The sequence below is a fragment of the Leptosomus discolor genome, chromosome Z, assembly GCF_034619465.1.
Source record: "Leptosomus discolor isolate bLepDis1 chromosome Z, bLepDis1.hap2, whole genome shotgun sequence".
Lineage (NCBI taxonomy): Eukaryota > Metazoa > Chordata > Aves > Leptosomiformes > Leptosomidae > Leptosomus > Leptosomus discolor.
This window is the reverse complement of record NC_141419.1, coordinates 15,845,225-15,859,409: the sequence shown is the minus strand read 5'-3', so window position 1 is coordinate 15,859,409 and position 14,185 is coordinate 15,845,225. Positions and strand designations below refer to the sequence as shown.

Genomic DNA, 14,185 nt, shown 5'->3' with positions numbered 1-14,185 from the left:
TGATGCCACCAGCAAAGTTCACTGATGCCTGCTTAAATAGCTTCTGTAGTGGCTTGATCAGATCTTAGTCTATGGTCATCTTCCCTTTGGAGCTGCTGTCCCGAAGTCCACATGGCTTTGGAAGTTACAAGGAGCAAAACCAGTGCTAGGCAAAGACTTACTTTGGCGTGTTACTGCTTCTATGGTAATGCAGCTATGGCAGTAAGTTTTGATTGTTTGGGCTTTTTTGTGGTTTGTTTCTATCAAAGTTAGAAGACCAAAAAGTAGCAATGCTTAATGATCTTACTTTTTTGCAGCTCACATTTTTACTGTTTTTTTCTGAGTTTTGTAAGATCCTGAAATTAATACCACTCTCCTGTGCAATTTGAATGTTCTTGAGTACCTTTTTTCTTATGAGTTTTCAACTTTTAGTTAATGAAAAGATCTATTCAGTGACTGTAAGAACTACTGAGGTTTCTTTTGCTTTCGCCTTCAATATTCGCTAACTTTTCTTAAGGTTAACAATATGACAGGATTTCCTTAGTATCAGGTATGATACAATCCAGAACTTCTTTAAATGGTGGGGGTTTTAGCTGTTGCTATACTGACTGGAAGGGATCTGAAACATTAGTTTTGAATAGATTTCCTGGTATCTATCAATGTATAACTTTACACTTACATAGTCTGCTGGTATATAGGTGAATAGGTCAAAAAATGGTGGCTATTGTCTACAATTTCAATGAAAAAATCATGTATGTAAATCCATTTAAGCTTATCTAGTGAATAGTAGTAGTTACTAAATAACTTGTAATTTTGAGACTGATCTAATTAATCTATGCCTGATGGGCATTTTAATGATGTGGATGGTAGCCATCGCTACTTCATGCTGACAGTCCTGGCTCCCTCTTCAGTTACAAGTCAGTTCAGGATTGAAACACTAGCACCACCATTCAACAGGTTCACACTTTGCAGTGTCTTCTGGTGATAGACATAGAGATCGTTGTGGTGAGTTGACCCTGGCTGGGTGCCAGGTGCCCACCAAAGCCGCTCTGTCACTCCCCTCCTCAGCTGGACAGGGGAGAGAAAATAAAATGGCAAACTTGTGGGTCAAGGTAAGGACAGGGAGATCACTTAGCAATTAACCCTCATGGGCAAAACAGGCTCAACCTGGGGAAATTAGTTTAATTTATTACCGGTCTGTCATGGGTTAGGACTGGACCAGCTGCTAATGAATGACAGATGCTCTCTGTTAAAGCCTCTTCCCTCCCGGAAGGGGACGGGAGAAAGACTGATGGGTTGGAAAAGAAAACTAAAACAGCTTTAACAAAACAGTAACAGTAAAAAGAAAAGAAAAGAATACTAAAAAGAAAATGATAAAATATATACAAATATACAAGAAACGAGTACTGAACCCAGCCCCCACCCCCACTCACCTGCACCCCCCGCAGTGATAATATGTCACCACTGATGCGGCAGGGCTGGCATTGGGAAGTCCCAGTCTGGACTTGGCAGCAGACGGGAACTGAGTGCAGGAGCTGGATTCAGGCACTGGATTCAGGGATGCACAGATCGGCATCACAGGCAGAAGAATGGACAGAATCCTCCTTGAATGCTGGCCATTGAAGAAGAGAGCCTGACCCTCGTGATCCCTCAGCTTTATGCAGAATGTGATGTATATGGGATGGAATACCCAGTCAGTCAGGTATGGGTCACTTGTCTGGCTCACTTCTCCCTGCAGGTGAGACCTTTTACTTTGTTTTGACCCCTTTCACTTACAGCACCCCAACATGGGGTGCAAGATTTATCAGTGATATTGGTTGCTACAGGAGCAAGTAGAAGTAAGAGCCTTTCTGCATACCCTTCTTGGCATTAACTATAAGCATCAAGTGCTATCACTGCTAGAAGAAGTCACTGTCTGGAAAAACAGGCTGTTGGTTACAGAAAGTGCAGTTACTTAGAAGAGACTTAACTGAAAGCTAAAATCACTGAACAGAATTAACTCTTTTAGCTCAAACCAGGACACAATCAAATCAGAGAAGGGTAATGAGAAAATAAAAACAAATATTAAATCCCCTTCCCCCCACCCCTCCCTTCTTCCCAGGCTTAACCTCACTCCTGATTTCTCTCCCTCCTCCTCCCCAGAGGCACAGGGGCATGGGGAAGGGGGGTTGCAGTCAGTTCATCACACATTGTCTCTGCTGCTCCTTCCTCCTCAGGGGGAGGACTCCTCACACTCTTCTCCTGCTCCAGTGTAGGGTTGCTCCCACAGGAGACAGTCCTCCACCAACTTCTCCAACATGAGTCCTTCCCACGGGCTGCATTTCTTCATGAACTGCTCCAGTGTGAGTCCCTCATGGGGTCACAAGTCCTGCCAGCAAACCTGCTCCAGCATGGGCTTTCCACGGGATAACAGCCTCCTTTGGGCATCCACCTGCTCCAGCATGGGGTCCTTCACAGGGTGTAGGCAGATGTCTGCTCCACTGTGGACCTCCATGGGCTGCAGGGGGACAGCCTGCCTCTCCATGGTCTTCACCACAGGCTGCAGGGGAATCGCTGCTCTGGCACCTGGAGCATCTCTTCCCCCTGCTTCTTCACTGGCCTTGGTATCTGCAGAGTTGTTTGTCTCACATATTCTCACTCCTCTCTTCGACTGTAGTTGCAGGTTTGGGGTTTTTTCCCCCCCTTCTTGAATTTGTTGTTGCAGAGTGCTACCACTGTCACTGATGGGCTCAGCCTTGGCCAGCGGTAGGTCCATCTTGGAGCCAGCTGGCATTGGCTGTATCAGACATAGGGGAAACTTCTAGCAGCTTCTCACAGAAGTCACCCCGGTAGCCTCCACCACTACCAAAGCCATGCCACAAACCCCAGTACATTTTCTATGAAGTATTATTGTATGCAGACATGCAGTTCCCTCTAAACTGTGAGAAGTGAGTTTATCATTGAGTCTGGCTGAGATGGAGTTAATTTTCCCCTAGCAGCCCTCATATGCTGTGCTTTGTATTGGTAGCTGGAAAGGTCTTGATAACACACCACTGTTCTGGCTGCTGCTGAGTGTTTTCCAGCACTCCAACTCTCCTCACCAGTAGGCTGGGGGTGGGCAAGGACTTGAGAGGGGACATAGCCAGGAGAGCTGACCCAAACTGACGAAAGGGATATTCCATACCATATGGCATTTGCTCAGCAATAAAAGCTAAAAGAAAGGAAGAGTGGGGCCATTCATTATAACGATGTTTGTCTTCTGGAGCATCCGCTATGCATACTGAAGCTGTGCTTCCCCGGAACTGGCTGGACATTGCCTGCTGATGGAAGTAGAGAATAAATCTCTTGTTTTTCTTTACTTCCATGCATGACCTTTGCTTTTGCTTTATTAAACTGCCTTTATCTTGACCCATAAGGTTTTTTTCATCTTGCTTTCTCCCCTCCCTTCCCATCCTGCTGAGGAGGGGAGTGATAGAGGCTTGGTGGGCACCTGGCACCCAGCAAAGCTCAACCCACCACGATCACATGCTTCACTTCTACAGATCTCTCTGCACTCATCAATGATGACTTGCACACCTCCTTCGTCATGAGGGGCAGTTCTTCATCTCTGTTGTCATGCAAATCTCCAGCATTGCTCAGAACATTGTCACCACTTTTTTGAAGTGAGAGTATAGTCAGTCACTTTGTCCTGAACTGCTCCATGTTCCTTCCATGTCTGTGCAGAAGCATTTGTTTGGAAATATCGCAGTAGGTCATAGAAGAGGAACAGAAGCAGAGGGTTTTTTTCTGAACACTACAAGTTCCGGTACCTTTGACCTGCTCCAGCCTCATTTGCCTCAGGAAGGTCCAAGGATTACATGTGTTATTCTCTAGTATAACTGGCTCTGGCCTAAGGCCTAACTGTGCTGATCTGTTGTCAAAGCTACTGAATCGAGCCTACCTGAGGTCTGCCGTTACTTAAAACAAGTCCTGAGGGAAAACCGTGAGGTAACGCCAGACATCCAAATGAAAGGATGCTAAGACAGTACAGAGAATAGTGGATATGCCACTCCATTCCATTTCCACAAGAGAATGTCATGAACACGATTTTCTTCAAAATCAATCTGCAAATTTAGGTCTTGGACAGTGAGTATTGCTTGAGGACTTTTGGGTTCTTTTTTATTGCTGTAAAGAACAATAAATGATAGAAGTTTTGTGAAGAAAGAAGGAAACACATCCTGGCTTTCTGAGTTGTTTGGTAGTTAAAAACAGGGTCAGAATGGAGTTAATAGATTTCCAGTTTTATTTTGAAAAATGTGGTTTGCTGATTTAATTATTTATTTGAAGTCTTGTACCTGAAGATATAAAATGAATCACCCACTTAAATTCACATGTGCATCTATGTTCAGCTAAGTTCTCTTCTTACAAAACTGGAGATTTCCATTTATAGGTTCGAGACATTAAGTACTGACAATGTGGATCTGAGTGAACATGTGGCTTATTCTCTGCAACGAGCTAATTACTGCTTAAAAATCGATGAAATTCTGAGGACCATAGAAGTTTGCTGAAGTGGTCTTTGGAGGTTTTCCTTTTTCCTTTCTTTTTTTTTTTTTTTTTTTTTTAATTCTTTTTGCAACTAACTGAAAACAGTCTCTGTAGACTTCTTTCTGTTTTCTTTCCAGCTTACTGAAACTTCTTTTCCTTAATGTTACTTTGATAAAGACTCCACTGCTTTAATATATAATTTTCATTGTTTCATTTATTGCTGCAATTAAATGGCTAATTGAACAGTTTATAATGTGTATGCCTAATTGCTTCTGCAAGAGATTAACTGTGAAAGGCATAGAAAATTGATACACAAAATGTTACCTACATTACCTTTTACTGAGTATAAGTACCAAATATATATAGGTAAAACCAAATCTAACAGAAACTTAGGAAAATGTAAACTTCTCAAGTGTATCTTCAAGAGTTATAAGTTTTTTTAAAAATTGGGGGTTTAATGTGATAATTTTATTATTAAAATAATGTAGTAATTATTTTATCATACAGATTGTATTTATGATAGAGCTACAGCAGAATGAGAAGAGAAAGAAGCAATAATGTGTAGGAAGAAACTTTCTTGTTTGTTTTTAAATCTATATTAGTAAATATTGCCGACTAAAAAAAAAAAAGTTGTCTTTACAAGATGTGTGGGGAAAGGCTGCAGTTGGCAAATCTTTGTTTTCAGGCAGGTGGGGCTGTAAATGTATTTTCTGTACACCTTCCTACTTTCTTGTCACCCCAGTGGTAGAAAAAAAATAGCTTATTTGAACAGTCTCTGTTGACTAGTAGAGCCTGTACAATACTGCTCTTACAAAGGATCATTTCTTGTGTTGACCTTCTCCTCTGTGTTTAAACTGCTGTCCTCCATTATTTCTTTACCATTTCTGAAATTTACCTCTTTCCCTTTCCTAAATCACAATCAATTCTCTTCTGCAATATACTTGATTACTGGCCCTGTACATTTTTGGTCTAGTGCTGGTTTTTACTGTTATTTTCTTCCATGCTGAAGGGAAATCTTAATGTTAACGACACAGGCAAATATTCTTCACCTTTCTAAAACTGAATGCTGACCCAAGGAGGTGTCTGTATTAGTTATGATGAGCAAGGCTGTATTCTACTGATCTTACAGAATTTCAGCATCTATATAGTCATATTTAGAAGTGTATATAGGCGTCTTTCATTTTATTACATGTAAGTATTCTATAAGCTTTCAATTTACCAAGGTTATTCATACCATGTTTGAATTTTTGCTACCTCTGTTAACTTTAATGTGTGTTTTTTCCACACAGGATTTAACAATTCTGAACGCATGTGCGATAAGGAGTTCATAATACGTAGAGCAGCCACGAACCGTGTCCTAAATGTCTTACGCCACTGGGTCTCCAAGCATTCTCAGGTATTCCTCTGTTGCACCCTTCTTCTCTCCATCTGTAATACATGTCTGTTCTCCCTACAAAATACTTTCAGGAAGTGCTGCTGTACAGTGTCATGGAAGTCAAATGGCCTGAAAAGTCAGTGCTGTAAAATAATATGAGAAATCAGCTTGTAAAAACACACTGTTAATCAAGTGAAGAATCCTTCATCTAGCCTTGAAAAGATCTCCTGAAAATATCCATAATTCCTGGTAACATTGTGTGTGAGTGCTTTACTGTTGTGATGCTTGTTGAAATACACAATGAGCAGGTTGGATTAATATTTCAGATTGTCAGCGTTCATGCTACAGGCAGCTTGGTTCAGTTACTTTGCCTGTGTTGAAATACTTGTGTTCGCATACAGATATTTTATTTGTTGTCAATCACATATGGAAAGAGTCACTAGTCCTTCATGTTGATCCCTCTACAACCCTGACAAGACTGTGGGTCTGATATGTAGTCATGAAACTGTGTTGGCAGAGGAGGGAAAAAGAGAAATCTGAGTAGCTCATGGAATTTCATAGATAGAAATGTCCTTTAAGCTGCTAGGTGAGACACATATTAGACGATTTTTGGCATGCATGTAGAAGACAACCAGGAAAATTATTGAAAGAAACAATGGAGGGATGAAGAGAAAGAAGGAAGCAAGGAAAGAAGGAAGGAGGGAGGGAAAGAGAAAGAGCGAGAGCACTTTGGAAGCAAATGAAAGATCTTTGTGCGCTTTGGAGAGATGGTACTTCACAGCAATTACAGGCTGCTTTGTCACTAATAATCAAGAACTCCTGATCTAAAAAGGGTTTATTGCACAGCTAATTGCAACAATGTCAGACTTTTCTATGTCAAACTCAGTTCTCTTTTTTCCATGTAATGGGTTTAGGTTTCATAGAGGTTAACTTTGCTAGAGAATGAAGTAAGTAAGAAATGTGTTGGGAAAACTGGTTGTGTTTGAAAAGCTGAACAATCCAGAAGAGATTAATAAAATCTTTCTTGGTATCATGAGAATGATTAAACATTTCGAGTTGTTGGAAACAACCTCTGTACACCAAGTTTTCTTTGACTGCCTGTTAAATGAAAATCATTGCATGGCAAAATCTTGACCTGTAACAGGAATGGCAGAAATGTGTTATTACTGTTCTGTGTTATGGTAGTGTACTGTACATGTTTACTGTGGCCCTGCCACAGTTGGTATTAAGTAACTGCTGTGAGTTGAGTTGACCCTCTATACTAATTAAAACATGGTTAATTAATGTGATTGTGGAAATGTTAGGAGTCATGAGACTTTTGTCTACATTAAGCAACTGTCTACAACTACTTAGACTGATGTTCATGTTTCAGAGCTGACCCTGATTGAGTTGTGATGATTCTCTATCATAAACACAAAGTAACTGTGAAGAGTGCAAGCACTGTCATTGAATCAATTTACCAAAAAATTACTTTCTCTCCTTAAAAATACAAGTGTTCTCTGTTTCCATTTCAAAAGAACCCATGATATGCAAAAATATAATATTGTCCTGAATATTTTTGCATCTGTTTTTGCATAATGTTTACAATTAGTATTCTTTGTAAAAATATTAAGAGGACGAAGATAATGTGTAATAGTTCAACACTGTGCATGTTCAAAGTGGAAGCTATTACATGGATTCCCTAGTCTCTCCCTGTCTTTTATTTTTTCCATAGCAAGAGTGGCAGATTTCAATTCTCTAGCTCTTTTAATCCAGTATTCCAATATAGCAAAGATTTTAAAATGCAAGGGCTTTGGCACAGAAAGTAACGAATGCTACAGCAACAGAGCATGTAATCAGCTTTTTGTGTTGTTTACTTGTGAGACTAGGGAGAGAGAAAGGATAGAAGACCCAAGTAAACCAGAATCAACTGACTAGTTTCTGCCAAAAAAATATGGGACAGAACTGCTTTAAGGAATACAAGTGAAGAATTACTGTCTGGCCAAATAGTATGAAATGTTGGCAGTAAAGATGCATAGTCCTGGGAGAGCAGTAGTTCAGAGCCTTGTTTTACAATAACAACACAAACTGCAAGCCAGAGAACCCTTTGCCACCAGTGTCTAGTGAAGAAATGCGTATTAGATTTCCAAAATGACAGAACAATATAAGCATTAAAATTCTATGAGTTCAACAGACCTGACAAAAACTTTATTACATTTTAAGGTATTTGCATCATTCTCTGGCCACTTAGTGCGTTTGAGACATCCTTCACCTTCATTAGCAGCCAAAGGCAGTTTCATTCTCCTTTAAAACAAAAAAAAAGTTAACAAAATAAGTGATTTTCACAAAGATAAACGTGCAATTCAGTATGCTTTGGTGATACTGTTTTCTCTCCACTAGGCTTAGAATTTGCTTTTACTGCAAAAACTCCCAGCATCAGATAGGCGATTTCTGTCCTCTGTGGGAGAAGCTTCTTCCACTGTCTGGTCGACTGTTCTCCTTGTGATGTGTCTGAGATCCTTGTGGTTGTTACTAGCCTGTGGCCTACTGTGCACATTTTTTTTTTGCCAAATGCCGTTTCCTTATTACTAGAGGCAAACAGAAGCAAACACCCTAGATGGGTAAACTGTGGGGCTTTCTTTAGTTCTCTTTTTAGGGTGCGAGGTGCTGCTACAGACATGCTTAGTGTTACAGCATGTGAGTAACTCTGCAGCCTAACTAACTCTGTTTTGGTGCTCTCTCACCAACCTGTGACAGTCCATCCTGTACAAGTTATTTGTTGTACTCATTTGTTGCGTTCTGGTGCCCAGAGCACATGAGGTGCTGCACAGTCCCATGAGAGCGTGCTATGTTCAGAAATGTGTGCAACATAAAAAGACTCATATACAACTGTCTGTTAAAAGTGCTCTTCATATATCATCCCTCTTAGTTATTCCCTACCCTCCATCCCTCCCTCTGGATCCCTTTGGCTTGCTTCAGTGTGCTGCTTTCAAGTGTATAATAACATGGGTCAGAGTTAGTGCTTGAACCGAGGGGTAGAGGAATTATCCAAACAAATGGTTCAAAGCCTTATGTTTCCTCACTTTTCCCTAGCAAGTCCTTGGCCAGGGTTTGGAGGGTCTTTGCTCTGCTACACTATGGAATGAATTAGCTTCCAACAGTATCTTGCAACTGTGTCAAAACCACAGTTGTGGATGGTTTAGGGTTGGTTTTTTTAAAGCATGTATTTTTTAAAATACTGAGTGTGGACAGTATTTAATATGTAAACTTGTCTGTGGCCAGAAAACAGAATCATTAAAATTAACAATTCAGCCTATTTAGTGAGGATGTGCTTTCATAAAGCGGTTTTGTTATCTTGAAATGGTACTAAACAGTGTTTAGAAAAAGATTCATTGTTTTTAAAACTTGGGTCATACACCGTAGGAGCCTCACTTAAATTCCAAGTAAATATATAGTAGTAATGGCAGCCGCTTTCAGAAAGGCAGAAGGAACTAATTAATGTCTCCAGGAGCTCCCAAGGCACAGATAAAAATTTGGAAAAAAACGTCCTCACATAATGTGACACATACTTTTTGTTTTTCCACACTGAGCGAGAGGAGTCAAACCTGTTTTGTTCATCAGCCAAAATCAGCACAGCATGAAAGATGGCTAGTTCAGGTTTTCCTGGTGTTTTTATTTACATTTTTGTTCTTTTCATTCCCTATCCCGCCTCTATTTTTTCCCTACTCTTCTCTGTCTTTTTCATTCAGCCACCTACAAGGCAACAAAGGTTTCTTTTTGCCCAAAATAACACCAGAATGTTGATGTTTACATTTTGTTTTTTAAAATGTAATTGAGAGGAACAGTGTAGGATTCTCCGGTTGTAAACAATGAAAACAAATGACGAGGCAGACAGTCATTGTGAAGACAAGAGTGTTGATGGGAACAGAAAGGGCTCACGAGGATAAAACTCCCACTGACTCCTGCAGAGATGGAAAAATAGGAAGGGACAAGGAAGCCAAGAGGAGAAAGTATCGGTATGATTTTCATTATCCTAGTGAGTTCTTGCAGTCTCATTTTCTTTGTTTAACAATACTTCTAAACACTTCATGTTACAAAATCAAGCTTTTTCTGCTTCTGTGGCAAGCAGATTGAAATGGAGCTTCTCCAAGGGGAAAGCTTTCGCATCTGCTGATGAAAAAAGAGAGACTGGCTTCTCCAGACTTCCCAGTTTTGAATGACAGCTGGGTGCTTGTTCCCGTTGGCTTCTTTGAAGATCTCAGCTGGAATGAATTGGCAAATCTTAACTCTCTTGCAAACTAGATGGCTGCCAGACAGTGTCAGTGAGTTATGAAGTTACCACAAGACCTGGGGAGCAGACCATGACTTGACTTTTGAGATTACAGATCATGATCTTGTGCCCAATGCCTGTCTTGCTCCAGCTGTGAAATAATCTACTGCAAGTAATTTTCTTGCTCATACTGATGAAGTTGTGTTGGGATTTCACCAGATGGTTTTGCAGATGTAGTTGTTGACAGCACTTAGGGGGACACCTGTATACATAGAATTGTCCAAGCAAAGATGATTGCAGTTAGTTAAAAGTAGTTATAGTGCACATGAATTGGCCAATTCCAGTTTGTACATTGGAATTAAAAAAAAAAAAAAAAGGATGAAAATTCCTTTATACAAGCCCCACTTGGCTCCTGTTTAAAGGCATAAAGTAATGAATATGATGCCTAGCAAAGTTATAGTAAGTTTCTTGTAAAAATGTGAACAAATTACACTTACGCCACACTTACTGCATGGTAGCAAGATGTGCTGTATTTTAACTACATTTCAAATAAAACCTAGGATCTGTGGCCTCTGCTTGAAACAGCAAAGAAATTTCTGGGCTTCTTTCTGAAATAAACAGACATCGTATTATAAATTGTGAACTGAAGAAACAGAGAGGTTGCCCCAGAGAGAGGCAGAGCGAGGGAACCCTGAGTGAGCCTTCCAGCATGCCTTTGGTCACTTAGTGAAGAAATCCAGTTTGCATAAACTTATGCTGTTTGCAGAACACAGTTATGCATTGACTAGTAATGCACTTAATTGCTGCTATGCTCTGTCCAAACGTTGCAGAAGTGTAAGGGTTTGCTCTACCATAAGCCTTCAGGAAATGTGAGTCACCCCCAGAATGGTAGCCAAGCTTGCAGTCAGTCAAACTAATTAGCGGTACTCCGTACCCGCTTCTGCTGGAGCCTGACAGGTCCTCCTTCACTGAGGTCTTTCTGCAAAGCTCTTGAACATACTACATCCCAGGACTTGGAGGCAGGGATGTCACATTTCTTATCTGTCCTGAATGCTTTAACATGACAATACATAATGGCAATACGTAGATTCTTCTTTCAGGATTTCTTTGTACTACAGGGTTACACAATGCTTGGATAAGGAGAGGTTTCTATTGTATGTGTTGAGAATTACTCAGTCATGCTATTAACTAGATTGTACTTTTAACCTGATTATATTCCATCAGGAGTGGCAGACTAATACTGATACTGTAGAATCAGGACTGGCACTCTGCCTCAAATGATGACTGTCTCTGCACTTGAAACTAACTGGAAGACAATGCTGTTCTCCTTTGCTTGCTTCTTGAAGTAAGCCAGACTTACTTCAAGTTCAGGGATGAATTTTCCTGATAGCCAGTTGCAATACCTTTTATCTCTGCCTTCAATGTGTGTAAATGTTTTGTTGCAGGTGAATTTATAAGCATTTCCTTCAGCACAGTTGTATGTGATAGTTGAAGCATGTTTTTATGCTGGAAAATTAAATATTGTTGTAGAGGACTGCAACACTGGACTAACTTCATTTAACTCTGATAGAGTTTGATCTGCTGTGTACAAGATTAAGAGTCATGCCACTGATGCCATTGAAGTAATTATCTGTTTACACTTTGGCATGAGAGCAGATATATGAAAATTGTAAGGCAAACCCCATCTATTTAAAAATATTTCCAATCCCTTGTAAACAGTCTTTCAGTAGATCTCTTACCCCTCCTGCCCCTTCCTTCCCTCCCTCTGGTGTTTTCCGTAGTCCTTATCACTGATGTACTTAAATATAAATTAGGTTCTGAGATTTTAGCTCACTTTTATTTGTCTGGGTTATTTAATGTTTCACCACATTGTTCAAATGATGAATGTTTCCTGTCACTTAAGAAGATTTAAAGAGAGAGGGGAGGAAAAAGCTCCAGGGGTTTCACTGGGCCCATGTCAAATCTTGAAAATTATATTCTCTGTATATACCACTATTTCTAGTTGTTCCTCATCAGCATAGCTAAGTTTTCTTTTTCGTGGTTTCTGCTGTCTCTGCTGCAATCTTTTCTGGCCAGTGATTCTAAATCCATCATTCCCTTTTTTTTTTTTTTTTTTTTTTTTTTAACTCCGCTGGAATAGATTGCTTCTGAAGCACTTCTTATGCTTCAGCACAGCTTTCCAAGCTCCTCCTGGCAAGGGAATGTGCTTCACTTTATAAAGAGAACACTGCTGTCTAATCCTGTGCATGGTAGAGATCAACAAGCTGGTTATGAGCCTGTTTAAAATGTAATCATGCTGACTTTGGTGCTCTGTAGTTACAAAGGATTTTGCTTTCATAGTGCAGGTGGGTGACAGCAAAATTAATACACGTCTCTCTGTTGCTGCAGTCTTCTACTGCTGGAAACTTCATTAAGTGGTGCTGAACATGGTGCACAGTGCTTTTGATTGGTTGGAAACTTCATGCATCCTATTCTTACCCTAGGTGACTCCAGGGCAGAGCTCCTACTTAACTCATCAGCTGTCATTTTTTCTTTGTCTGCACATTTCATAAGTGATTTTGCAGTATACATATTAAATAAATAGGGAAGAAATAACTTTTCCTATTACTAACAGTAATGGACTGAAAAATAAAAGTTTAAATTTTGCTTAGAAATCTTAGTTAATTTCTCTGCTGAAGTCAAATGAAAATCTGAGTAAGATCTGCAAATCTTTAGGCTACTATGGACTTCAAAATATATTAGCGCTGTGTACGTAGCTTTCTTGTGAAGGGTTTAGACCAATGTCAAATTGAAATGTGCTGGCTGGAAAATTGAGTGGTTCCTGTCTGACCAACTGTATTCCTTCTGTGACATGTAAATTTCAATGAAAAGTCTCTTTAACCGTTGGGGTAGTCTTAACACATGCAGCAATTTGAATGTAAGCCAGTATAGCAGGTTTACTCAGGCTTGCCAGCCTTCACTGCTGAGGATGGTGCCAGCGTCTTGTTGCAAGTCCTTCCAATGGCTGGAAGAAATAGTGAAACATATTAATAGGTGATACAACAGATAAAAGTGTCACAAAAGTGGTGTAAAATTATATGTAGAGATGTGATATACATATATAAAATATATCTAGACCTATATTTACCTACATATAGAGCTATGTGTGCCTATACTATAAATAGATGTAATATACATAGCTATATTAATATATATTAATACATAACACCCATAAAACAGATAGGTATAATATGCATGTATTTATAGTTATTTATCTGTAAATTATATTTTGAATTGGTTGCTAAGTGTTTTGGTGTTTGCATAATTCTTGTGTTAACCTTTCCACATAGAGTTAAATGTATGTACATGTTTAAGTGCAATGACTTCCCTAGATTTTTTGTATATTGCTCATCACACTGGAATTTCAGTACCCCCTAGATCATGAACTTAATTGGAAAAATAGATTAGCTCTCCAGTTTTCTTCTAAATCCCACCTTTTTTTATTTTATTTTTCTCCTCACGTTATAAGAAGGAGCTGGCAGATTGCTATAAAAAAGAATACCTCCAGGCACAAAAAAGAGATTTTAGGCAGTAAGACAATAGCTGCAGATACATGGACATAGGCCCAAGTCTGTCCTGTGGGAAGGCTGTGCTGTGAAGTGACATCTAGTTGTGGAGGTATGACAACAGCTGGGGTTGAAGGACTCACACAAACCAGTGCATCTTCTGTCTATAATCACTAACTAGTCCCTGTCATGCACGATAGTTTGGGCTGGCTATGCTCATAAAGGGTCTAAGACTTGTTGTTTTTCTGAGGTTAGAGAAGTGGATTTTTCCACTATGAAGTTTCTTCCAGAGCCAGTGTAATTGAAGTGGAAGATAGCCCTAACCCTAGGACCTAAGTGCTTACATGGCTTGCCAACAGTACAATTCTCTAGCAATTCCAGGACTACTATCTTGTGGAGATTACTCGACAAATGTTTTGCTGTTAATGCACAATGTATTAATTCCCATTACTTACAAGAATTAGCTTGTAAACATGCAAAAACTGGAAATGTTTTGTTTCTGCTGAGTCTGATATTCCTAGGTGAGTCTTCCCC

The 14,185-nt window shown here is 39.7% G+C and overlaps 1 protein-coding gene across 3 annotated transcripts in view; it reads left to right on the top strand.

Moving 5' to 3' along the window:
* RASGRF2 (Ras protein specific guanine nucleotide releasing factor 2) overlaps window positions 1-14,185 on the top strand; it is a 134,542-nt gene that overhangs the window by 100,876 nt on the left and 19,481 nt on the right. For all 3 annotated transcript variants that reach the window (XM_086479545.1, XM_086479544.1, XM_086479543.1), the window contains exon 18: window positions 5,772-5,878. In XM_086479545.1, coding sequence (XP_086335671.1) covers window positions 5,772-5,878 — 107 coding nt within the window. The remainder of the gene's footprint in view (window positions 1-5,771; window positions 5,879-14,185) is intronic.